The following is a 25247-nucleotide window of genomic DNA, read 5'->3' as shown; positions in this document are numbered from 1 at the left end:
TTTCCGCACCCACTCCGCCTCGAAGCTATGACACACACTGCTGGCAGCAACAATGCAAAGAGTTGCAGTCGTTGACAAGCCAATCGGCTGCGTGTTTTCTCCTTGATTGCCAGCCAGTGTGACGGCACCCGAGAACTCTACTCGGCGCAGTGGCCCCCAACGTACACTTGCGCCTGTCTGCCGTCGGTTCCGTCGGTCTCGTCGGTCTTTTCGGGACCGGCATCCTCCAGGCCGGTTGCCATCGCACTTGGACGAATGTACAGATGTCTTGTATTGTATTGCATTGTCTGTAGATACGGATGAAACAGCAGTACAGACGATATCTTCAGCTCCAAAGCACTCCACGCCCTTCCTCGCCTTCGTCTTCTGCTTCCTTTTCCTCGACTTACGAGAAGCTGACAGGGGTCGAGGTTCCAACAGGGATAATGTTTGCCGTGTCTTTGATTGTGGGTGTGTGTGTACCAGAGTCAGAGTCAGAGTAGAGTTACCTTACACGCACCAATAGTTGTACCAATAACCATGCAGATAGTACAAGTAAATACACTTGTACAATGGTCGTGTGCACTTTATATCTCTCCTCAGCCCTCTCGAGGGGCGTGTCGAGAACAAGCCCGCCCATCCCTCCCTCCAGCAAGCAAGCAAACAAACTTTGACTCTCTGTGCTTAGGCGCAGCTAGCGAGGAGTCAATGTTTGCTTCGATTCCATCGAGTTTTTTAAAAAAAGAAATTATACACGTTTTTCACCTGGGCTTTCTCCCTGGCAAAAGGCTGTTTGTATGTCCATGGTCCCATGGTCCCCGAGCTTCGTGCCCCCTCAGACAAGGAGACTCGGCCACGACGCGTAACCCAAGCTCCCAAACTCTAGAAGAACACCAAACACCAGAACAATGGGATGTGGGCACTGCTAGGGCTAGCGCTGCTCTACTCGCTCGCAGGGACAGGCCCTGCATGGATCAACCGTTATGGTTACCACCATTAGCCCACTTTGCCGGTGGTTAACAAACCAGATGAAACCATGACGTCTGGGTTTCGATGTTTCCTCGCCGGCCTTGAGACGCACATACACACATCGACAACTAACTAATGCTAGTTATTCCTGCCCGGTACGTGCGTGTAAACTTGTAGCCAGTTGTTGTATGTATCCTTGTGCCTGTAAGCCCTTCTCCCCACCTCCTCCTCCCCTTCCCCGTCTGTCCCATCTGCAGACACAACCGGTGATCGTTTGACTCTCGTTTAGAATAGCCCACTGGCGTCGAGGTGGCGAAGATATCAAGCAAACACGATGTCTGCTCTAACTAGCCAGCGAATTAGTCAATTCTCATGTCGACCTGACAGGACCGACGTCGACATGAACTAGAGAGACACTTCAAGACAGAACAAAGACAAGCGGCTGGCTTGGACTTGAACAGATGTGTACAAGTGCACCAAGTCCCGAAGCAGACAATAAGACACTCTATCTAGACTAGACGCGGTTGACTTCCGTCATACCCAATCGCTGCGGTCGTTGTAATGGGGCGTTGGCGCGAGAAAACAGAAGTTTGCCGGCTTCGCCATCAGCCTGAACAGAAACAGTTAAGCACAGTCTGATATATCTGATTGCACTTTCTTTTGTGATGTAGTCGGTCTCCCTAGGGTTATGTCCACACCACACCACCAGAGGGAAAAGAGAAAACAAGCACAAGGGAGAGGCTCCGGGGGAGGGGGGCGTGCGCAAGCATGCCACATCAAGGGAGCCAGGGAACCAGGGGGAGGGCGTGCGGGAAAAAGCGACCACCACCAGCAGCTACAATATCCCCGAATTTATCGGCTGGCTTCTGCACATGGCTTCTAACGATTACCTTTTGGAGCCTGTCAAGCGTTGGGAGGCGTGTAAGTCTAGCCTGTGATTGGCGTGATATCGGTAGACGAGCTGAGCATACTACCTACCGCCCGGCCAGCAGAAGCAAGGCCAAATACGACCCAAGCTCGACGACGCAGACAGACAGAGAGAGAGCTTGCCAGTGGCTTTCTCGGGGTGCAGATATGCACATAGCTAGCTTGCTATAGCCGGCTGGAGATGGGCTGCGGCAGGGGCAAGGACAAGGGCAAACTTTGGCAGTGGTGGCCAGCAGCCACAGCGAACGAGAGGCCAAACCTCGTTGCTCCTGCCCAGGTGCACTTTGGGTTCTGACGGCTGGAGAGATTCGGCGAGTCCAAGCCCGAGAGATCTCGCTGTCGGCTGCAAGGGAAGCGAGGGGGGGAGTGGGAGTGGGAGAAAGCGAGGAGACATGGGCCTGGCCTGCTGGCCTGCTGTCATGTCTGCTTGTCGTCTTCTCACCACCGTCGTCAAAGTTGCCGAGATCCATCTTGTATAAAGACCCGGCGCAGGTCTCCCTTGATGCTTTCCCGTTTCCTTTGTTCATCAGGTCACTGGCTTCGACATTAATAAGATCCTGCTTCCGCACTACTTCTTTCGTCTTTTCCACTCTTTCTCTCTTTGTTCACCTTCGCTTCCCCTTGTCTCTTTCTCTGCGTGTGCTTTACTGGCCGCTTTGCTCCCCGCCCATCTCTTCTGTCTTCTCGTTTTCTTCACGATGAAGGGTTCTATCTTTGCTCTTGGCGGCATTTCCATTGCCGCCAAGTCGGTGCTGGCTATTCCCACGCTCACTCAGGACTTTGACAATGTCTACAAGCGCGCTTCGACTTGCAACACCGCCGAGAACCGCACCTGCTGGTCTGATGGCTACGATATCGACACCAACTACATGGAGAGCTTCCCCGACACCGGTGTCACCCGCCAGTACACCATTGTCGTCTCCGAGGGTGAGAATCTTGACCAGGACGGCATTGTCAAGCCTCTTGGCATGCTGATCAACGGCACCTTTCCCGGTATGCATTTCTCTCTCACACTAACAGCCCTTGTCTTGGACACACCGCTAACACCATGTCCGCTCTCTAGGTCCTACTCTGTATGCCGACTGGGGTGACAGCCTTGAAGTCACTGTTATCAACAACTTGACTTACAACGGTACCTCTACCCACTGGCACGGTATTACCATGATGAACAACAACGTCAACGACGGTGTTAACGGCATCACCGAGTGCCCTACCGCCCCCGGCAGCAGCAAGACCTACACGTTCCGCGCTGAGCAGTACGGTAGCTCCTGGTACCACTCCCACTTTTCCACCCAGTACGGCAGCGGTGTCGCTGGTGCCCTGATTGTCAACGGCCCTACTACCGCCAACTACGACATTGATCTTGGCCCGTACATGATCACCGACTACTACTACAAGACTGCCGAGGAGATCTACTCGACCGTCATCATCCCCTCTCCCGGTATCCCTCCCGCAGCCGACAACATCCTCTTCAACGGCACCAACGTTAACGCCGAGGGCGGCGGCTCCTACTCTGTCATCAACCTGACTGCCGGCAAGACCCATCTTCTGCGCCTCATCAACCCCTCGGTTGATGCTGAGATGATCCTGACGCTGGAGAACCACAACTTCACCATTGTTGCTACCGACTTTGTGCCTGTCGAGCCCCGCACCGTCGACCAGGTGTTCCTTGCCATTGGCCAGCGCCTCGATGTGCTCATCACCGCCGACCAGGACGTCAGCAACTACTGGTTCAACATGACCTACCCCAGCAACGGTCTCTGTGGCTCGTCGGAAATCGACTTCCCCGCTGCCATTGTCCGCTACGAGGGCGCTGATGAGACCAATCCCACCGGCTCTGGCACCGCGCCTACCGACCAGTCTTGCGATGACCTGATCGACTTTGTCCCCCACGTGTCCGTCACCGTGCCCTCGGAGAGCTTCGACGACGACCTGAACGACTCGCTGGACATTTCCCTGACCACCAAGACCTGGAAGGACATTGAGTCGCGTGTCTACTGGACTGTCTCCAACTCGTCCATGAACATCTCCTGGGGCTACCCGACCCTGGCCTACATCCGCGACGACAACGAGAGCTACCCCACCGAGCTCAACGTACTCAAGGTTGCCGACGACCAGGAGTGGTCGTACTGGGTCATCAACAACGAGCTGGCCCTGCCCCACCCCATGCACCTGCACGGCCACGACTTCTACATCCTGGGCAGCTCGGGCACCGTCGACACGGCCACCACCTTCAACGCCACCACTGACACCGCCTCGCTCAACTTTTCCAACCCGACCCGCCGCGACGTCACCATGCTGCCCGGCCTCGGCTGGCTGGTTGTGGCCTTCAAGAACGACAACCCCGGCGCCTGGCTCATGCACTGCCACATTGCCTGGCACGTCGGCTCCGGCCTGTCGGTCCAGTTTGTCGAAAAGGTCTCCGAGATCAAGTCGACCCTTGACCTCGACAGCGAACTGGAGCCCACCTGCACCAACTGGAACGCCTACTATGAGGAGGCCACCTTCCACCAGGAGGACTCGGGCCTGTAAGCGGGCCGAAGTCTCTCTACCCCAAAAACTACACAGACACACCCCAAGTCTGGCTCTGTGGACGCACTTCAGCCGCTGTGATCTCCTGCATCTTTGGTGTTGACACAACGCTGCTGGGTCCTGGGCAGCCACCAAAGACATGTTTACATGACACTCTAATGCGTGCTTTTGTCTTTTTACTATTCCCCTTCTGCCACTTCCATGCTCTGCACATTTTACCTCTATTTTCTTCTTGTTCATCTTTCTCTTCTTGTACATTCCCTGACGCCATGCCTTTCTGATTGTTTTAATGCTGGCCGCACAAAGTTTTCTTTTTTCCTTTTCTTCCTGACCTATTTTTTCCCGTCCTCCTTTGGATCTTATATATTGCGAACCTGTATCTAGCTTGTACATAGTCCCGTTATGATACTTATTTCACTTTTAGTTGTCACTAATCAAGTAACTTTTGAGTTGATTCTTGTAGTTGTTCCTTTGGGTGTGCTTAGTGAGTGGTGGATTGATTCTGTTATACCTGATTGGCCGGATGGTTCCCAGGATACATTCCATGTAGTCTAACTTGGCTAACTATATGTCATGGTGATACCCTGTCTCTTGGGGCACCAGCTTGTAAAAACAATACCGGTCTTAGACTGAAATTGGACACCTGGCACATCACAACTGGGATTAGGATATCGCCAAGATAGGACATGAATATGGCTGTGTTGAGATCTGTTTCATGTAACAAAGGAAACCTTAGTATCTATAAATTATATGACTGCTCACTTGTTTCCACTGATTTTGCCTATGGGCACAACAGATGAATGGCCCTTTGATTCGAAAGAAGCACTGCCTATATCTCTATATCCTGTATTCATTACCTCGTGTATAGACTCCCTCTCTTCCCCCACTTAGCTGCTATCCTCAACCTTGCCCAGCTGCCGAATACCATTGACGCCCGTCTCCACGACCGTGAACGCATCCGCATTGCCGCTGCCCGTCGCCGCCTTCTCGTACGCCTCATCACTCCGATCGCACAGCGTCGCGACATCAGCATCGCTCAGGACGTCTTCGCCACCAGCATACTCAAAGACGCGGCCGTCTTTGAGCAGCAGGCTGCGCAGCGTGTCCTTGTCCAGCTGGTTGCCCATCTGGCCGCTGACACTCTGCGTGAGCGTCTTGAGGCTGCCCTTTTTGATAATCAGCTTCTCGAGCCGCCGCTTGGCGTCGGCCGAGGTCAGCAGCGTCTCCTCGACGGTGCCGCGCGTGGCCAGCCGGAAGATGAGCACGGGGTTCTGCTGGCCGATGCGGTGCGCACGGTCCTGCGCCTGCAGGTCCTGCTGTGGGTTCCAGTCCGAGTCAAACAAGATCACCGTGTCGGCCGCCATCAGGTTGATACCCTGGCCGCCGGCGCGCGTTGAGAGCAGGAAGATGCGCAGCTCGGGACGCGTCGTGAAGTCGGAAATCATGGCCTGGCGGTCCGACTGCGCGACAGACCCATCGAGCCGACAGCACTCCCAGTCGCGGAGCGCACAGTACTCTTCCAGGAGATTTAGCTGCGTCTTGAACTGCGAAAAGATCAGGACCTTGTGGTTGTCACGGAAGAGCGCGGGGAGAAGCCGGTCGAGTAGAAGCATTTTCCCAGAGGCAGTGACAATGGTATCGTCGGCAGCTTCGGATTCATTCCACGGGTAGTAGAAGTTGTGTGGGCTGTTGCAGACGAGGCGAAGCTGCATGATGGGATTCCCCAGCTTTTTGCTGGCAACCTCCTTTTCTGCAACAACGTTAGAATATGTGTGGTGGATTAGATGGGGCGTGTTTGAGGTTCAACAACTTACTTGCAAGTTCGAGTGTCTTGGAAAGCTCATAATCTCCGGCCTCTTGCTTAGTTTCCATTTCTTCTAGTTCCTTGGCCTGCATCTCCTTGGCCAGCTCGGCTTCAAACTGGTCGTCGCTGAGCGCGTCATCATCAATTTCAGACTCCTTGTATACCTGGGTTCGTTGGCGTGTCCTGGTCTGTGGTCGACTGGCCGACGGCGTTGACTGCCGACTGGAGCGTGCGCTCTTGGACTCGGGCTTTTCCTCGATTGCAGCGGCGGCTGCCTTGCGCTTTTTGGACGTAGGCGGGGGTGGCGGATTAGTCTCTGCCTTGGTCTTGGTTTTGGCAGTGTTGTTCTTGTTCTTCGTCTTGCTGCCCATGAGCATGGAGAAGGCGTTTTGGACCGGTACCTCTGCACCGGCCGTTTTGGCGGGTGACTCCCGAATGGCCAATGTTGTCTGAACTGCCTTTGGTGGTGGTGGTGCTTCCTCAGACAGCTCCTCCTTCACGCTGGATCTGGTTGAGCGTCGAGGTGCTGGGTTCTCCTCGCTAGTGAGTCTCTCCATCACCTTGTTCTGGAGAAACTCACGGGTGTCAACGTCCTTGTCATTGATGGCTCTGTAGAGATCTGTCTGCTCTTTTGTCATGGGTGCATAGAGGATATACTCGCGCTTTTTCGGGAGGTATGCAGCAACATCTGCTTTGACTCGGCGCAACAGCAGGGGTTGCAGCACGACATGTATTTTCTTGATAATGTCATGCTTTTCAGAGTTCGTGATGAACTCCTCGGTGCCCTCTTCGTCCTGCAAGTCGCTGAAGTCAAACCATGTGTCGAAGGCGTCCCAGTCTGTGAATATGTTCGGAAGTAGGAAGTTCAGCAGCGACCACAGCTCCTTGAGGCTGTTTTGTAGCGGCGTTCCGGTGATCAGCAAGCGAGTCGCAGACTTGAATGTCTTGAGCTCACGGAATAGCTTTGAGTCAAAGTTCTTCATGCGGTGGCCTTCGTCCTGTGGTTTAGATGGTCAGTGCTCGACACTGAAAATACGGCCCATTCAGAACGGAGGGACTACTTACAATAATGATGAATTCCCATTGGATCTTGGACAGCACTGACCGATCTCTTAGAATGACCTCATAGCTGGTACAGATTACGGGGAACTTGGCCGTGGGACGACTGCCCTTGTAGTTCTTTTCCACCTGCTTAGACCAAATCTCAGCCCGCTCGGGCGGCGTGCCGTGGTACATGACAACGGGAATGTCCGGCACCCAGTGCGCAAACTCATTCATCCAGTTGCTCAGGGTACTCAGCGGGGCAATGATCAGGTGCGGGCCAAAGTAGCTATCCTTTTCGCGCAGCAGCGCAATCAGCGAAATGGTCTGCACCGTCTTGCCCAGGCCCATCTCGTCGGCCAGGATGCCGCTCATGCCCTGCTCACAGATTTCGTACATCCACGTCAGGCCCTCGAGCTGATAGTCGCGCATGGTGCCGCCGACCATGCACTGCGGCTGCGCGGCCATGGCCAGCTTGTGCTCGCCGAGCGACTGGCCCTCGAAGCCCGTGCCGACGCGGCCCAGAGCCTTGGTCTTGGCTGTCAGGATGTTGGAGAAGGCCTCGGTCTGCCGCAGCAGCGCGTCCAACTCGCGCGCTTTGTCCTCGCGCTCCTTTTTGGAGTTGGTGCGCCGCGGCTTGCGCTTCCGCTTTTGCTTTGCCTGCGCCGCTTCATTCTCGGCACGGGCCTTTTCTTCTTCGGCATGCAGCACGTCGAGATCAACTGCCGCCATCGTGGACTAGACCAAAGGGTCGGTAGGCTATGGGAATGACGAGGCTGTTTTTTTAATAGGGTTGCAGTTTGGTCTGAGCTGCCAGCCACGTGCGTCAATGAGAAAGATCCCAAGATTAGAGAGACCGGAAAACGAAGTCCTGGAAATGTGAACACGCGACAGCCGCGGGTCAAACACGCGCGATGCTCAAAACCCGCCTGGCAACACGCGAACTTTCAACACGAGTCCACGTGACCCTCTGGGAGAGGTTTCTGCCGCGCTTCACCGCTTTTGGAGGGGCACTCATTTCATCATTTGATAGCCCCGCTGTCTAAGCCGGCCGCCAAGCGAAGCTTTAGTTGTGATAAGCGTGACACATCGTGAGCCTCTCTCTTTTTTTTCTGTTACGCCAATTTTTTTATTTTTTTCTTTCTTTGAGCCCGTCACTCTGAGGCATCGTTGTGATTCCTCTCCGGCCGGTCTCTTGCGCTGTACCCACCTTCAAACTGCACGCCTTTCGCTCTCTGCGTCTGACTAACCGCGGCCTGTCCACCGTTTTGGTCTCCTGCCTTGCCATTCCTCGTTGCCGCATATCCACCATGGCCTCCATCGCCTCCCAGAAGTACACTCCCGCCGAGGAGAAGGACATTGCGTCCTGGACCGCCAAGGCCGCCGCTGTGACCGATGCCGCCGCCCTGGCTGAGCTCAACACCCACCTGGCCACGCGCGCCACCGTGCTCGGTTCCAAGCCCAGCACCGCCGACGTCGCCCTGTACAAGGCCCTGGCGCCCATAGTTGCCGCCTGGTCTCCCGAGCAGCGCACCGGCGAGGCTGGCATGCCCCACATTGTTCGCCTGGTCGACTTTGTGCAGAACAGCGCGCTGTTTGAGCTGGCTGTAGCCGACGACGCAAAGGTCGCGATCAACGCCGACGAGGTCCTTTACGTCAAGCCCCCTGTTGACCCCAAGGCCGAAAAGGAGCAGCAGAAGAAGGCCAAGGCTGCTGCTGCCGCCGCCCTTGCCGCCGGCGCCTCGGGAGAGACCAAGGTGCTGCCCGACCGCACTAAGAACCCCAAGGAGGCGGCTCCTGCTGCCGCGGGAGAGGCTAAGCCTAAGAAGGAGAAAAAGGAGAAAAAGGAGAAACAGCCCAAGCCGCAAAAGGCTCCCACCGTGACTGCGCCGCCGTCGCCTAGCCTGATCGACCTGCGTGTTGGCCACATTCTCAAGGCTATTCAGCACCCGGACGCTGATTCGCTCTACGTCAGCACCATTGCCGTTGGCGACAAGGCCGGCGACGACTACTTTGAGTGCGAGGGCCAGCTGTGCCGCACCGTGTGCTCAGGCCTCAACGGCCTGGTTCCCCTTGAGGAGATGCAGGGCCGCAAGGTTGTCGTCGTGTGCAACCTGAAGCCCGTCAAGATGCGCGGCATCAAGTCGTGCGCCATGGTGCTGGCCGCGTCGCCCAAGCTCAAGGAGGGCGAGGTCGATGACCACAAGGGCCCCGTCGAGCTGGTTACGCCGCCTGCTGACGCCAAGGCTGGCGAGAGAGTCTACTTTGAGGGCTGGAAGGGCGAGCCTGAGGGCGTGCTGAACCCCAAGAAGAAGATTTGGGAAATGTTTCAGCCCGGCTTCACCACCACCGATGCCCTCGAGGTTGCTTTCGACGCTTCGGCTGTCAAGGAGCTCGGCAAGGATGGCTTGGGAAAGCTGGTTACTGAGAGCGGTGGCGTGTGCAAGGTTCCTTCGCTGACTGGCGCCCAGGTCCGGTAAATGGGGGCGTTGGGGGAGCAAGTTTTGAGTCACAAGAGAAGAAAAAAAGAAAAAGTTGATAAAACGCGAAAAGTATCGAGAATTAAGATAGCCATGATATATCACGAGGTTCCAACATAGACCAACTCAATGTATTGCAAAAGTGAGATATTTTATATGACGATAAGACAGGCTATATATTGTACATGGGACACTGTGATCAAGACCGATACAAGACGGCGGAGCAAGCCTGTATTGGTTGAATCGTACATGTGAAAGAACAGGAGAAAAAAAGAGAAGACACCAAGATAAAAAAAAATCAGAGCAGACAAAGAAAGGGGGAGACACAACGCCAACGCAAATGTATATATGCTTTTTGGATGACAAAGACAGCCGAACACACACCAGCCAAAAAGAAAAGAACAAGCCGGTATTTTCTTTTTTGGAGAAAAAAAAAGACCCAGACGCCACATAAAACATGAAAAGAACGGGGAGGGAGAAAACCCACCACCCCCGACGAAAAGAATGGAAAAAGAAAGAAGAGAGAAGGAGAGATCAATAATACATATGGGGCCACATCCTACCCGAGCGGGAGACAAGAAAGGGGGTGTCCGAAGAAGAGAAGGGTAAAGCAGAAGTGAGAGAGAGAGGAAGAAGCGAAAAAGGAGGAGGAGAAAAGAAAGAAACGACAGACGAAGAAAAGCGCAACAGTTTCACGCAGTCAGTCTACGCGGATCTCCAAGAGAAGATAGCGCAAGCAGAGGCACGGCAGAGAGAGAGAAAAAAAAGACCGGCACGCACGCACACACGGACGCGTGAGTACATGACTACGACGAACGGCACTGGCTCATGAGAAAAAGTACTTGCTGTCGCGCAGCCGTCGCACGTCAAAGTCGCCCTTGGCCGGGATCGGCGGGAAGCTGAGCGGCAGCCAGACCTGCAGCGTGGCGGCGACCTTGGCGGGCTTGGCCTTGCGCGACTTGAGCGGCAGGCGCTCGCCGCGCACCGTCAGTTCGAACGACGACATGTGGATCTTGGCCTTGAGCTCCTCCTGGCGATTGAGCTCTTCTGCGTCGGCTTCGATGTCGGTGTTGGCGTCAGTGTCGGCGGCCGTCTCGGCGTCAAAGTCCTCCTCCTTGTCTGCCGGCTCCTCGAAGTCAATGTCCTTGGACGCGGGGGCGGCGGTGATCTTGGACTCGCTGTCGCTCGAGAGGATGTTGCCCATAGCGAGGTCCTCGGCTCCGTCGGGGCTCAGCAGACCATCGTTACCGAGCTCGGCGACAATGGTTGCCGGGGTGACCATGGCGGCGCCGCGGGCGACCTCGTCGGGATCGCTGGAGCCGAGCAGCTGGCGGCGCAACTCTTCCATCTGCAGCTCCTCCTTGAGCGTGGTCTTTGTATTTTTGCGCCAGGCGGCAATGCCGTTGCCGGCGGGGCTGGACGCGTCGACCTTGGCCAGGTACAGCGAGTCTTTGTAGCGCGCGCCGAATTCCGAGGCCAGGCGGCCAATGACATCTTCTTGGTGGATGGAGATAAAGGCATCACGCAGCACGGTACTCATGCCGTCGACGTCGCTGGCGTGCGTCCAGAAGGAGTCGTGCACGGCGGCGAACTCGAGGCCCTTTTCGTTGCAGCGCAGCGCAGACAGAAGCATGTGGCTGGCATCGAGGGAGTGGATAAAGTTGGGCGGGAAGGCTTGCAGCTGCTTACGGCGATCGACAGGGTCGTTGCGGTTGGGGTCGGTCAGGATCATATCCTGCAGGCAGGTGACGACGGCGCGGTTGGTGTTTTTGCGGTAGGGCTGCGACACGGGAAGACGCAGCGGCGTCGTCCACACCAGCGTCGAGTTGAACTGACTTGAAATTTCATCGGCAAAGCGCCGGCTCGCTGATGTTGTTTTTAGCTTGGACTTGCCTGTCACAAGCGAAGGGTCCCGAGCAATGGTGGCTACCTGGTGGCTGGTAAGAGAGTTGCACACCCGGCCGCCAACCTCGCCCAGCCACGACTGGATGTCATGAGCACCGCGGAACATGGTTCCCATGGCACGGAAAATCTGCGTCGCAATGTACGAGCCCAGCATAATGACCGGGTAGCCCGTCTCCTCCGAGAGCTTGGGGTAGTAGGCCTCCAACTGCTTGGCAACCTGTTTTTTGGCGCCCTGGAACGTGACACCGTACACGTTTGTCATGACCGTCTGTTTGACAACCTTTCGCGTGATCTTGCCCTGGACAGCCAGTGCAAAACAGTTTTTCAACTTGACGTCTTTGGCAATGAGATCGTTGACTAGATTGGCCACAGCCGTGTACACATCGGCAGGCCGCTCACCAGGCTCCAGGTTGACCTGTTTAGCACCCCACTCGTCACCACCCAGCGCGGCATAGTGCTGCAGACCGTTGCAAGTACCGTCCTGGTGGACGGGCAGGTGTGACACAAACTGAGTCGGGTCCGGAGAGTCAAGAGCAGCCTTGAGCTCGAAGCAGGCCGCGAGCGTTTGCCACGCATCCTCGGACTCGAGCCACCATCTCTTGCCGTTCAGTGGGTTCGTGGCCGAGTCATAAATATCCTGGAGATGCTCCATGGCGAAAGCTTCACGCTCGTCTAGTGAAGCCTTGTCGTAGCCTGCCACGTTGGCGAGGTGGATCTTGAGCCAGCGCAAGCCCTTTTCGCCAAGAGGGCGGCCCTTTCCAAATAGCAGGATGCCTCTCATGTGGTCGGCACCCATGTGGTTGAGGTAGGTCGGCAGCGGGTAGGCACGGCCACGGAAATCAATATTATGGGGGAAGTAGAAGGTCTGGTTGCGGTAGGCGCGAGCAATCTCGAGCTGGAAATTAATAAAGCAGCGGTTAGAGTGTAGACCGGATCTTTCGTTCTCAATGGCCTTGATAGTGCGGATCCAGGCACGGCGCACCATGATGTCGGCTTCGTCATCGGGCTCAGCAGGCAGGGGAAGGTCCGGATGGAAGGGAGGCAGGTCGGCGATAGCTTCGCCCTTGTTCCAGGCCTCTAGTAAAACATCAAAGACCTTGTTGTTGATTCTCCAGGCAGTTTGGCCAAGGATATCCAGGCCTTTGGCCACCTGCTTCATATCACCACGCTTGTTAGCGGCCTGGGCGAGAAGCTTCTGATCGGGATCGGAGCCCTTGACACGGATAAGCGTGGCCTTGTACTCGAGATAAGCGCCCTTGTTGTATTTCTCCCAGGGCTCTGGGGGCACCAGCATGGGTAAATGCTTGGCTAGAATGTTGCCTTGAGGCTCGGACTTCATGATTTTGATAACCTCGTTGTTAGCGACGACCATGCCCATCTTTTTACCCTTGCGCAGCTGGTTAGCATGCGTAAAGGCAGGTTGGACCTGCTTGATGGTCTTCCCGGTCTCAGGACAGGTGCGCACAGCAGTGACTTTGGCGGTGTCGAAGAGGCAGGAAAGCAGGAAAGCGCCGACCTTGACGCGCATGATAGCACTCCATCTCTTCTCGGGCTTCTTGCCCTCGATGATCGGGTAGGGTTCTGCGGAAGGCTCAATCGGATCCTCCTTTTTCTTAGTTGTGGCTTTGCTCTTCGCAGTTGTCTTGGCCTTAGCCTTGGCCTTGGATTTCGTTTTGGGCTCTTCAACCTCCACATTGGCCCCGGCTTCAGCGGATTTAGCAGCTTGCTCTGATTCTTGAAGGGCAACCTTGCGTTTGCGCTTGATGATTCTTTGCTCTTTCGCGGCCTCCTGCTCTTTCTTTTCCTTGATCTGGGCATCGATATCCTCCTCGGCAATCTTGGAAATACTGTTGCACACGCTAATGATGGTAGCGCCGCGGTCCACGCCCATTATAGAAATAGCGTTGATGGTGCCGATAATGGTGGTAGCGGCTAGGCGGGCAGGGTTAGCCTGTAGAAGAAGGGCGCTGTAGATACCACGATCAAGGTCAATCTTATCCTTGGCAGTCTTGGACTCAATGGTCTTCATGTATTCAAACTCTTGAACAAAACGAGCTTCCAGAGCCTTGTGCCACTCAAACATGTTGGACGACATGCTGTGATGGGAAATAGAGGTGTTGAGACCCAGCTTAAGCAAGTTGTCGTGCTCTTCGCGCCAGCGATGAATGGCAGAGGTAATCGAGTTCTTTTCGATCTGGCTTTGAATTTCACGGCGCTGCTCGATGGATAGGGTAGAAATGTCAAGGTTGTCGGGGATTGTGTTGAAAAACGTCAGGTTCTCCCTGAGGAACTTGAGACCTAAACCCTTCTGTGGCGTAGCCAGGACACTAGGGAAGCTGGAAGGAGTGGTGCTGGGCTCAAAGGTAGGGGTAGCAGCATTGACACTGGCGGCGTCGGTAGCGTCAGCATCGGTGGCGGCGGGAACGGAAGATTCGAGGTCAATCTCGGTCTCGGTTTCTGAGAAGTTGTAGCGGGGGCAATGTTCGGTGATGAGAGCAAGGTCTTGGACTGAGAGGATATCATCCATGGCCAAGACCTGAAGACCAATGTTTCCGGGAACCATGTCCATGTAGCGAGTGATGAGGCGGTTCAAACGGGGGCCCTTGGCAGAAAGAATAGATGCCCGAAGCATGTAGGCAATCGTCTCGGCAGTGTGTGGGAGGCCGGTGCTGCGAATGTAAACTTCATACCACTGGTGCAGGGCCTCGGCGCCCTTGATACTGGGATTCAAACGAAGGTGTTCGAGGTTGGCATTGAGAAATTGGTTGTGCATATATATCAAGTTTTCGGGAGGCATATCCCCAGAAGCGCCCAGGCGTCTGAGCACAATAGCAGCACGGTCCAGCTTGTTGACTTGTATACAGGCCTCGAAGACCGCAAAAATGTCTTCGGCCTCAGTAGGCAAGCTATTATTATCGCCACGCTTTCTAGCAGGAAGAGGTATGTAGTGTTCTTCAGGCCTCAGTAGATTAGTGATGTCAAACTGAGCAAGCTCTGTGATTTTAGAGGGCGAGGTTGAAGATGTGGAGGTGTTTGAGGACGCCCCGATGATAGGAGAGGCAGCCAGAGGGTCGTATATGTTGGCGCCGTCTATGGCAGTAGCCAGCGAGCGAGACTGGCGGGACGCAGATAGAACATTGGTTAGTTGCTGTCGGCGTTGTGCAGCCTGGGTGGCGGATATGGCTGAAGTAGGGGTAGATAGTGAAGACGAAGAGCGTTTCAGGAGGCTATCACGGAGGTTTAGATGCCGTAGCTGGGAGGCGTTGGTCCGCTGCAGAGCAGCGCGGTGCGCTGGCCGCAGAAGCATGATGGAGGTGCGAGGAGAGGAAAGCCACGCAGGCCGGGGCGTATAGCCTTGGATGGGAGTATGTCGATATGGATAGGAGGCGGCGAGGAATACGGCGACTCGATTTGATTCGGAAGGGAAGCTCGGCGAACGATTCCGGGGCGGGCGGTGGACGGAGGAGGAGCAAACACGCAATTGGGAGACTCCACACGATAGATACAAGTAGGAATAGAGAGCAAGCGGCAGGTTCTATTGGGTAAAGGCAATCGACCCGTGGGAGTAGATCATAAGCAACACTAGCATTTGACTTTGCCTGTGGCGTTCGTCAAAACGAGCGGAGTTTATGACAGGCCCGGAAAATGGAGGCCTTCAGAAACTTCAAGAAGCAAACAAAGGAACGCAGACTCGCAGCAGTCTGTCGTTCAAAAGGCACAACAACAACAAAAGCAAATTGAGGGCTGAGGACAAACGTCCGTCTTGTTTTCCGCTTTAAAAAAAAAACTTTTTAATTTGCCAGAACGGAAAAAAAAAAGCTTTCGTTTCTGTTGCGGTCGGCGTCCCCACTACCAAGGCCTCCGATAAGCGACGATAAGACTCTGATAAGACCCATTGACACCACGATAAGTGCTAATCGCGGATTCTGCTCTGGTTTATCAGCACGTGACCGCAAGTGCGACAAGGGTCTAAATTGTTGACGTCAAGCTTCAATTTTCCTCAATCCAAGGGATGGCTGCCGGCTCTCCCCAGTGTCTCTTTGTCTCGCCTCCCTGTGTCACTCGCCAACACCCCCGCCGCCTCTACCTCAAAAATGCTCTCTCGCTCTGCCGCTGCAGCTCTGCGAGCCACCCGAGCTCGCGGCAATGCGCAGCTTTTGGTAGCCGGCAGTGCTGCCCTGGCTCGACCCTCTCAGCTTTGCCTGCCACTTCGACCCTTATCCTCGTCTTTGAACTGCAAATCACATGCCCGCGCTTACTCGGACTCGACAACTCCCATATCAGTGACGGAAGCACCTTCTGAACGGCAAACAACTTCTGAATCAGATGTGGTCGGCGCTGTGGTAATCGAATCAACCACTGTCACCGATACTACGATCGAAACCTCACTGGATTCTTCTACGTCGGAGATCACCATTCAAACAGATACTGTCGTCCCTACCAATACATCTCTTGAGCCTGCCTCCGAACCCTCTCATAGCAACTCTGCGGATCTTCCCCGAGATGCTGAGCATGCGATTGAAGATGAGCTTATTGCAGAGGATCTGGGTTCCAAGGACCCCCAAAACCCCGACATGCCATGGTATCTCGAGGTCGACCCGCCCATCCAGCCTCCGTCACATATGGGTGCCGCCCCGCCTGCGCTTCCCGAAAACCCGCCGTTTCTTTTGGAACCACTGGTCAAGTACGCCTTTGAGGACATGGGTCTCGACGACATGACAATGCTCGACCTACGCGAGTTCGACCCGCCGCCGGCTCTCGGCCCCAATCTAATCATGCTCTTTGGCACCGCGCGCAGCGAGCGCCACCTCCACGTTGCCTCGGCACGCCTTGTGCGCTGGCTGCGCTACAACTTCCATGTCGAGGCGTCAGCCGACGGCCTCATTGGCGCCGGCGAGCTGCGCACCAAGCTGCGACGTCTGCGACGCAAGGCCAAGATCATGGGCTCGGGTAACGTTGTGCACCGCGGCGGCGATGACGGCATTTCCACTGGCTGGATCTGCGTCAACCTGGGCACCATTGGCAACACTATCTCGGAGGAGCTACATGTCGACGTTGCCGGCAAGATGAGCGGTTTTGGCGGGTCGGTTGATGGCACCACGATCGTTCTGCAGGTCATGACTGAGGGCCGCCGCGAGGAGCTGGGACTCGAGGGTTTGTGGACGCGGAGCCTGGAAGGCAACATTAAGATGCGCGAGAAGCTGATGGCGCCGCCACAGCATGGGAAGGACTTTAAACCGGCGGTTCCAAACAACTGGGACAAGAAGCTGCGTCGCAAGCGCAAGAGACTGCAGCAAAAGGGGCACCTTAAAAATGAGGAGCCGAGTATTTAGTCTGATGCTCGACGCTGTTACGCATGTGTATAAATAGTCTAGTAGTTTACTGTACGATTAAGCAGATTGGATGGTATTTTGGGGCTCATGAAAATATAAAACGCATTCTTTGACTTGGGGTACGTGCGCGCACATTACATCTTGGGCGCCGATGCCATGATCTCTCTCAACATTGGCGCAATCTGCTTGCGACCCATTGTCTCGTTCTCCTGACTCCAGGCCCGTCTGTATCCAGCCTCATCGCCATCGAACACCCCGCCCTTCCAGGACTCCAGGCCAACTCTAGCACCATTGATCGACACAAACTTCTTGGCCACCCGGATGCCAATCTCCGTGATGCCCCACAGCATGAGTTCACGGCCAAAGGTCGTCTCGGTCGGAATGATGGTCATGACAGCCACCAAGTCAACCTGCCTCTCGGCCGCCCAGTCCCGCACAGCATCAACAAATGTCTCGGGCTTGCCTGCCTTCTCCAGCAAGTACTCGAGGCCGCGCACCGATGCACACGTACCGAGCACAACGCCGCCGTCGCGCCACTCCTTGTAATCCTTGCGCAACACATCGCGCAGGCTCATTTGTGACAAGTCTTCCTTGACCCTGTTGATCTCGTTGTAGTACTCTTTACGCACAAAGCCGTCGCCGAGCTTATCCTGCAGCAGCTCAGCGGTACGCACGTCGCGCCGAGTCGTCTTGTCGGCGACCATCAGATTGCCCGTGTCAATGACTAGCGGCGCCATGGCCAGGTGGGCTACCGCCTTGTCGCGTACGTCGTCGGCTGGCAACGCGTCCCACACGGCGCGGCACTGCTCAATCACCAGACTCGAGCAGCTGCCGCAAGTCTCAAGCACCCGCGGCGCAATGCCGGCTGGCAGCTTGCCCTCGTCGACGTGGTGGTCCACGCAGCCAGCCACGCGCGACTGGAAACGCGCCAACGGGCCGGTCAGCGCGTTGTGGTCAACTAACACCCACGCGGTCTCGGCAGGGTTGAGACTGCTGGGGAGGTCGTCGAGGGTGATCATGTCGGCCGGGGTTAGGTCAGCATGGCGGAGGACACTGGTGAGTTCTGGGCGTAGAGCAAGATCGGAGCGGGGAATATTTGCCAATGGAATGTGAATGGTTTTGGGCGTGGCAATGGTTTGGAAGTAGGCGTACAGAGTTGCACAGCAGAGAGAGTCGAGGTCTGTAGGAGATCAAGATATTGGATTGCTGATGTTAGCATGGGACGTCTGACATGGGTACTTTGGCGGGGTATAAGTCAACCAGGCGGATATTATTACCAGCAGATTCATTCCCGACTACTAGGGTCAAGGGTCTACTAGGCCTAGCTAGGGCCTGGCGGGCAGAGGCAAGGAAAGACTTGAGCGGGAGCGACATTGTTGAAGCACGATGGTGACTGGTGAACTATGGACCTGTAGAATATACGTCTCCAGCTACAACTCTGATGCCGCGAGCTGGGCAGCTGAATGTTACACCGCCCCAGCAGGGGTTCTGCCGGTCCTAAATGGCACACCGCTTTTACCAGGAGCAGGGCAACCAGCCTCTGCGAGTATAACTACAAACACAAGCACCACAGGCTTTGTAATTACTGCCGACCATGGTCTTATCGCGTGGTCGTTCAAGTTACAACACAACAGATTTATGGTTTTGGCCAATTGCATGGACTGGCTTAGCTACTTGGCTAAGAATATACCACAGAATCACCAGAGGACTCAGATAAACACGCGGAAGGAGCGCCGGCAGACACCAGGAAACTGCCGTAGTTTGTTATCGGAGGCAATACTGGGAGGCAGGGGATGCCAGACCAACTAGGAAGGTTCCAACACTGAGCGGAGCAAGAGCGTTGATTTGCAGTTACTCCCTTGGTATCTGTCATGGAAGTATCAGGATATTTTTGGTGGATACTCTTGACTATTTATCTTATAATTATCAACCCGATTCTTGTATCTCGTTTCGCCGCGGCCCTCCACCCATCCAACATGGGGATTGTTCCTGGCGCAGAAAAGACGGCAAGATAGACTTGTGCGAGTAGGATTCCCCAGATAACAAAGGTCCCCTGGATCGCGCAGCCGTGCTATGACTCCTTGCGAGCCAAAACGAGAGTTCTAGGCTCCTTGTAGCCATCAAGAACTCGGCCGTGGCTGGCCCCGTATTAGTTCTGTTCGGGCAGGCGCCAAAGTCGAGCTAGAAGCGTATAAAGGCTTCGAGAACCCCCGCGACTTCCTCTTCTTTTAATGCCTGGATTGTTACACCGTGCCAGCTGTGGTATTTTCTTTCTTTCAGTTTTTTTTCTGTTCTTTTTGCCTTACCAAGTCACGATACTCTATTTGCCCCTGCTGGCCACCCTCGTCCAATAATACAACCTCCGCTGACGCTCTCCTGCACCATGGCGCCCTTTCGTCTCGCCATTCTCGAGGCCGACATGCCGATGCCGGGCACTGTTGCCCGCAGCGGAAACTACTTTGGCGTGTTCTCCGAGCTCTTCACTGCTGCCACAGCCCCGGCGCCCGTGTCGTCCGTTCTAGCACTGTCGCGCTACAATGTGCAGACGGCCGAGTCTGCCTATCCGGCGCTGGGCGAGATCGACGGCGTGCTGGTGACCGGGTCGAAGCACAATGCCATGGATGACGATGCGTGGATTGTCAAGCTGACGGCGTTTGTGGCCGAGGCGCTGGGTGCTGGGAAAAAGGTCGTGGGCGTCTGCTTCGGCCACCAGATTGTAGCTCGGGCGCTCGGGACGCCGGTTATCGGCAACGAGAAGGGCTGGGAGGTCTCTGTGACCGACGTGGAGCTGAGTGACGAGGGGAAGAAGATATTTCAGCTAGAAAAGATGGTGAGTCCTTTATTCCCGCATCACGGCTGTGCCTGGCGCTTGCATCCCTCAAACGTCCCGTCTAACCAACACTGCCCGTTGTTGTCTGCAGAAAATCTTCCAAATGCACCGCGACATCATCGCCGACGTGCCCGCCGGCGCCGTCTGTTTAGGACACACCGACACCTGTGCCGTGCAGGGATTCTACAAGCCCGGCCACTGCATCACGGTCCAGGGCCACCCCGAGTTCACTCCGCTGCTGGTGACGGAGGTGGTCGAGGCTCGCCATAAACTGGGCATCTTTGATGAGCACATGTACAAAGACGCTATGGCCCGTATTAATAATAGGCACGACGGTGTGGCCATTGCCCAGGCATTTATCCGCTTCATGACAAGCGAATAGGGGTCGAGCAAAGCTTGGCCTTCTTCGCATGACGTTTTGTGAGATGTCCGTTGTTTTGTATTTCTCATAGCCAATATACCAGTGTACTTAGTTATAACCGCCGAACCATGCGACCAACTACATCATTATCAGCATAGTTGCATATATTATTACTCCAGACACTGTTGAATCTGTTGTTGTTGTATAGAAAAAAAACATGCAGAAACCCCCTGGTGATCCATGATCAGATGCCTTCCTCCTAGACATCGACGCCAAATCCTTGTATGCCGCCCTGCAACCACCAACTGGGATCGAATATGCCGCAAAGGTCCATACGCCGCTACATAACAGGTGACCACCAACGCCCGAAAAGAAACCGTGAACACGAAGAACAAAAAAGCAACAAAGAACCTGGACATGAAACAATGGCCCGCGGGGGTCCGTCAATGACATCACACGAGCCGTCCCTCGTGACCCAAAAATGACTTGGCCACCGCCTCCTCCTCCTCGTCGGGCTCGTCATGCACATCCCACCAATTCCGCCTGCGGTCCTTGGTCGCCGGCTGCTGCGGTGCCAAAACCGCCGCCGCCTTGCGCTCGTTGATCTCGTGCGCCCGGCGCTGGCGCGCCACCCTGCTATCGAGCAGCATCTCCTCGCGCGTCCGGCCAACGGTGTGCTGCCCGCCGTCCCGGCCACGACCGCCCCACCACCAGCCGCTCCCGCGCTGCAGCTTCTCGCGCCACGGCTTCTCGCGCACCAGCAGGATGCCCGCGTCGACGGTGCCCTGGATGCAGAGGCTGATCATGCTGGCGATGACGAGCCCGTAGGGCGCGTAGGACGAGCCGACGCCCGTGTCGGTGAGCGACGACGTCCCGATGGACTTCATGCGCATGATGCTGCATGTCAGTGGCAGTATCCAAATGCCAATGTATGCGACGGGGTAGATGAAGAGGAGGCGCAGCTGGCGGAAAACTCGGCTGCGCGTACGGGCTGCCTCGACGTCGCTACGCAAGGTGAATGTCGCCTTTTCGATGGGCGTTGCTGTGACTGCTGTCGAGGAAGAGCTACAAGAGCCCCGCGCGTTGCGGAAGGCGGACGCGATGGCACCTGTGAAATAGCCACCGCGAGTTGAGCCCTCAAATGAAGAGGGTGTTGAAGGCAGCGGTGAAATCCCAGGCCGAGTGAGTCCAGTTGAAGATATTGCAGCTGGTGAGCCAGCCCCGACTGCCGAAAGATTGTCATCCTTCTGGGCCGATGTTGGCTTTGCATCATGGTCCATGTTGCCAGGGCTTGATATCAGCAGCTCAGGAGCAACAGACTCTGGATCTGAATAGAGTCGCATGCGATATCCGCCCTTTGGGCTTACTGTATCACTTTCAGAGCCACTAAAATCGGGCATCTTCCAGCGAATAGTCTGGCTGGAGTGAGCCTGGGCTGCTTTCAAGGCAGAGCGAGACAGCAATGGCATTGCCAATGTCTCTGTAGATTGGCTTTCGAAGACGAGCGTCGCATTAGAATCGGCACGGGAGTAGCCATCGGCAAAGGAACTGCTGCGGGTGTGTGGAATGAGGCCGTGATATGCGATTGGCGGCAGGGGCTGCAAAGCATCAAGTTGGTAGACATCGAGGCGGGAGACTTGGGAAAGCTGGGCAAGCTTGGCGTGGTTGTGGCTGTAGCTCGTCTTTTCGTAGTTTTGCATCACCTCGCGGACATGTTTGTACATGAACACGTAGAGAACGACAATGGTGATAAATGTCCACAGACGCGGGGCCCAGCTGAGAAGAAGACTGGGCCATATGGGATGCGAAGCGATGTAGCAGTACTCGCCAGTATTAACATAACCCAGCGGCTTGTTCAAGAAGGCGAGCGAGGCGAGGATGGTAGGGAAGCAAATGAAAATGGCGTAGGCGTAGAATCGGTATGGATATATCCCGCTCGCAGGACCGCCTGCTGCAACGGGATGGAGAATAGAAAGAAAGGCGTGTGTTGCAATGAGAAGCACGGCGATATCAAAGGCTTCAATGCCCAGAGAAAGACAGAAGCCGCTGATCTGGCAGAGCAGAGACTTGGAGGCGATGGGGCCCGAGGCGATGCTGATGAGCGGGAAGATGAACAGCCATGACGACTTGACAAAGTCGCTGATGACAAGGAGCACTACTAGACTAGATTCAGAGAGCCGCAGCGTTAGTATGCCTGAGCAAGAAGAGCGAGCCGGCCAACATACTCATGTCGAAAGGTTCTCCGCGACGTCAAAAAGAAGTACAGAGCGATGGAAGTGACAGCCAGGCTCACGGTGGAACAGAGCAGAGACACGATGTGTAGGCTCAAAGTCTGGTCGTGGCCAATCCGGGATAGAGTGGTATTGTGCTGGATTTCGAAGAATGAAGACTGGTCGATGGCGGCCATGGGAGAGCCCATCTTGTAGCGAGATAGACTCTAGACGGTTAGGTTGGCGCAAAGACACACTCTCTCTCTTTCTCAACTCTCTCTCGACTCTCGCTCATTAGAACGCAGTAATTGACATGGTGCATGAGAAAAAGAGAAGGGAGACCGGATTTCTTCAGTGGAACCGCGGGATATCAAAGTGCTGGACCGTGTACTTGGGAATTTTCGTGGTATCCGGCGATAATGTATGTTCTTGTTGTTCCGCAACGGGCACTGGCAGTCAGGAGAAGGAATCACAGGTCTCTCAAGACCACCTGACACGTCTGTTATGAGAAAAGAGCAAGCGGTCCGTTGACTGCAGCGAAACAGTCGCGGCTCGAGTAGCAGAAACCAAACACCCAGCAAACAGCGGACGACTACGGTTTTGTTTGAGCAAACAGTTGCACCGAGAGACATCAGAGACCAACAGCCGACTTTCCATCTCAAGGCCTCGCTTCACGCCCACAAAGCATAATCGCAATTTGAAGAAATTGGGGCAGGGCGTCGATCAACAACCAGACCTTGATCGACTGGGCTGGTGGCAGGGAGTCAGTCTAAGCAGACCAGAGCATATCCAGGACGTCCAGTGGGGATACAGGCATGCCTGTATCCGGCCGGATAGGGTCGTCGTGTGCCTCTACAGCACAGGGACTCGTGAACTCCGCAGGGGATTATAAATAGGGGAAATGAAATGCGGGTAGAGAATGGATGGATTGAGCACGCAAGGCAGGACGGCAAGGAGATGTGAGACAGCCGGAGGGACAGCAGTCGTATTACGGGATGGCACATGGGTACAGGTGTACAAGTAGCACAGAGATACACTTACACACGGAGAGCGATCCCCTGGCTCGTCTCAAAGGTGCTGACTGTGTCCGGGCTGGGGAACTCAGCTGGCTCGACTGCCACTGTCTATTCAGCCGGAAACCACCTACACGGCATACAGCGGGAGATCTGCTACTGTAAGTCCGCCTTCATCGCTACACACATGCACATGCTTCATATCCATGTGCTCGTCGGGATGTCTTCTCCTCGCCAGCCATAGTCTCTCGACCAAAGACAGCCCCCCAGCAAGTCAACTTCCCATCTTTCGAGGTTTCGTTTCTCGTAGTAGTAGTAGTTATCTTTAGCGTCTTGTTCGTTTCTCGTACAAAAACGAGCAAGCTCTTTAACAGGTTTAGCCAGGGGCCAAGGGGCAGCGTTCCTTTTTGGAGCTGGCTGGTCCCCATGGGCCCCCATGGCATCCCTTTGTCCAGGGTCTGATCCATCAAACTTGGTTTCTTTGTCATGTTCGCTTGTATATTGTGCCGGACCTTTTGAGCCGAGGAGAGGCAGCTTGCAGCAGTACCACACAATCGAAGCACCACTATATCTGTGCATTTATATGCAACTAACTATAGGCAAATATCTCAGCATACTGCATCAAGACAGCCGAGCTGAAGTCGAGGACAGGCCGGGTCACATCCAAGTCCACACGTAACTACATCCACAAGCCCAAGCTTAACGCGGGTCTAGGGAGAGAATGAGATAAGGCTGGCGGAGAGTCACAGTAGGAGCGGGAGCCAATCTTTCCAAGTTCCTCTCATCGTCCCATGGCATTTGTAAATACCACCACACATACGTCCTCGACAAGCTCCTAGCGCTTGGACCCAGCCCATGGCACAGCCAAATTCCGCTACTCGGCCGTCGTGACGCCTTGTTTTTTGTCTTGGCCAGCCTGATATCTTCTCTCATTTCTCTGCTTTGGCAATCTTGCCTTCCCTTCGATCTCTTCGTCTTACTCCGAGAGAGAGAGAGAGCCCCTGGGCCTGGTCGCTGTCATCCCAAGAGATTGGGCTCCCAGCATATATCCTGTCGCCTTGCTCGTCACCTAGCTCCGGGCTTTTCAGCTCTGGTACTCTCATTTCGCGCGAGTATCCAGCAGCCTCAAGCATTAGTCGGTAGGCATACAAGTTTACGCGCTTTGCTGGCTTGGCTCCCAGCTCTAATCACTTACACGGCAAAAGCCCGTGCTCGGCGGTAAAACGAAACATCATTAGAGTCTAGCAGTCGAGCCCGTAGGGCTTGCCTTTTGCTCTGTCGGGTCGAGACACTCGGTAAATACAAGGCCGGCCCCCATTCCCAAGATCTGTAGGCTTGATAATGTGCCTGAATGCACTCTTGGTCTTCCAGTACCCCCCTTTCCTGGCTCTTTTTGCTGGTCTGTCGCTTAGTTGTTTGAGCCAGAGTTTATTGGCAAAGTTATCTAGGAGCCCTGCTAGAATTGAATTCAGGCCAAGACTTTTCTTCTGGTGTCTCTGACATACAAAGCTTCGATGTGAATGTCAAGGTGAAAATCATAATTTTCTATCATGTCCTTGTGTTTCATCTGAGATCATCCATCTCGAGTTGAGTTGATGTTTAGCCAGTGTTAGGGTTAATATGGTTCAAAGGACCCTAATATGGCAGCCATATCGATACGGCGCATTCTTCACCGCCAAAACTTTGGATGGCAGAAAAAGTTTTGGCTCTGGCATCCGAGCAACAAACAACGAGGATGCGCTGAAATCTTTAACCAAGGGCGCAAGCGCATCATTTCAACTTTTGTTCAACGGGAAATATAGTCACAACCGGCTCCGACCCCCACCGACGAATTAAAACATACCTCTCACAGATATCTGTCAT

The 25247-nt window shown here is 54.9% G+C and overlaps 8 protein-coding genes across 8 annotated transcripts; 4 read left to right on the top strand and 4 right to left on the bottom strand.

Annotated features, from left to right (window-relative positions):
- Window positions 1-2573: 2573 nt before the first annotated feature.
- On the top strand, window positions 2574-4407 carry BROUX77_007475 (uncharacterized protein; the record flags this gene model as incomplete). Its single annotated transcript, XM_073752573.1, has 2 exons — window positions 2574-2868; window positions 2939-4407. The coding sequence occupies 2 exons, from the start codon at window positions 2574-2576 to the stop codon at window positions 4405-4407; spliced, it is 1764 nt and encodes a 587-aa protein (XP_073601768.1).
- Window positions 4408-5294: 887 nt separating this feature from the next.
- BROUX77_007474 (uncharacterized protein) lies at window positions 5295-7984 on the bottom strand (the record flags this gene model as incomplete). Its single annotated transcript, XM_073752572.1, has 3 exons — window positions 5295-6157; window positions 6222-7209; window positions 7277-7984. 3 exons carry the CDS (start codon window positions 7982-7984, stop codon window positions 5295-5297), a joined length of 2559 nt encoding a protein of 852 aa, XP_073601767.1.
- Window positions 7985-8562: 578 nt separating this feature from the next.
- Window positions 8563-9732, top strand: BROUX77_007473 (uncharacterized protein; the record flags this gene model as incomplete). The annotated part of the gene is made up of 1 exon (XM_073752571.1): window positions 8563-9732. The coding sequence occupies one exon, from the start codon at window positions 8563-8565 to the stop codon at window positions 9730-9732; it is 1170 nt and encodes a 389-aa protein (XP_073601766.1).
- Window positions 9733-10558: 826 nt separating this feature from the next.
- BROUX77_007472 (uncharacterized protein) lies at window positions 10559-14944 on the bottom strand (the record flags this gene model as incomplete). Its single annotated transcript, XM_073752570.1, has 1 exon — window positions 10559-14944. One exon carries the CDS (start codon window positions 14942-14944, stop codon window positions 10559-10561), a length of 4386 nt encoding a protein of 1461 aa, XP_073601765.1.
- A 787-nt stretch (window positions 14945-15731) lies between these two features.
- BROUX77_007471 (uncharacterized protein) lies at window positions 15732-16970 on the top strand (the record flags this gene model as incomplete). The annotated part of the gene is made up of 1 exon (XM_073752569.1): window positions 15732-16970. One exon carries the CDS (start codon window positions 15732-15734, stop codon window positions 16968-16970), a length of 1239 nt encoding a protein of 412 aa, XP_073601764.1.
- A 134-nt stretch (window positions 16971-17104) lies between these two features.
- BROUX77_007470 (uncharacterized protein) lies at window positions 17105-18344 on the bottom strand (the record flags this gene model as incomplete). Its single annotated transcript, XM_073752568.1, has 2 exons — window positions 17105-18150; window positions 18248-18344. 2 exons carry the CDS (start codon window positions 18342-18344, stop codon window positions 17105-17107), a joined length of 1143 nt encoding a protein of 380 aa, XP_073601763.1.
- A 1009-nt stretch (window positions 18345-19353) lies between these two features.
- Window positions 19354-20182, top strand: BROUX77_007469 (uncharacterized protein; the record flags this gene model as incomplete). The annotated part of the gene is made up of 2 exons (XM_073752567.1): window positions 19354-19800; window positions 19892-20182. The coding sequence occupies 2 exons, from the start codon at window positions 19354-19356 to the stop codon at window positions 20180-20182; spliced, it is 738 nt and encodes a 245-aa protein (XP_073601762.1).
- Window positions 20183-20613: 431 nt separating this feature from the next.
- Window positions 20614-22580, bottom strand: BROUX77_007468 (uncharacterized protein; the record flags this gene model as incomplete). Its single annotated transcript, XM_073752566.1, has 2 exons — window positions 20614-22324; window positions 22387-22580. The coding sequence occupies 2 exons, from the start codon at window positions 22578-22580 to the stop codon at window positions 20614-20616; spliced, it is 1905 nt and encodes a 634-aa protein (XP_073601761.1).
- Between the last annotated feature and the right edge of the window lie 2667 nt (window positions 22581-25247).

This window comes from Berkeleyomyces rouxiae (genome assembly GCF_048999995.1).
Source record: "Berkeleyomyces rouxiae strain 22BRR77 chromosome Unknown BrBRR77_ptg000012l, whole genome shotgun sequence".
NCBI classification, from domain to species: domain Eukaryota; kingdom Fungi; phylum Ascomycota; class Sordariomycetes; order Microascales; family Ceratocystidaceae; genus Berkeleyomyces; species Berkeleyomyces rouxiae.
The sequence above is the reverse complement of the archived record's forward strand: the minus strand, read 5'-3'. Positions and strand labels throughout refer to the sequence as shown.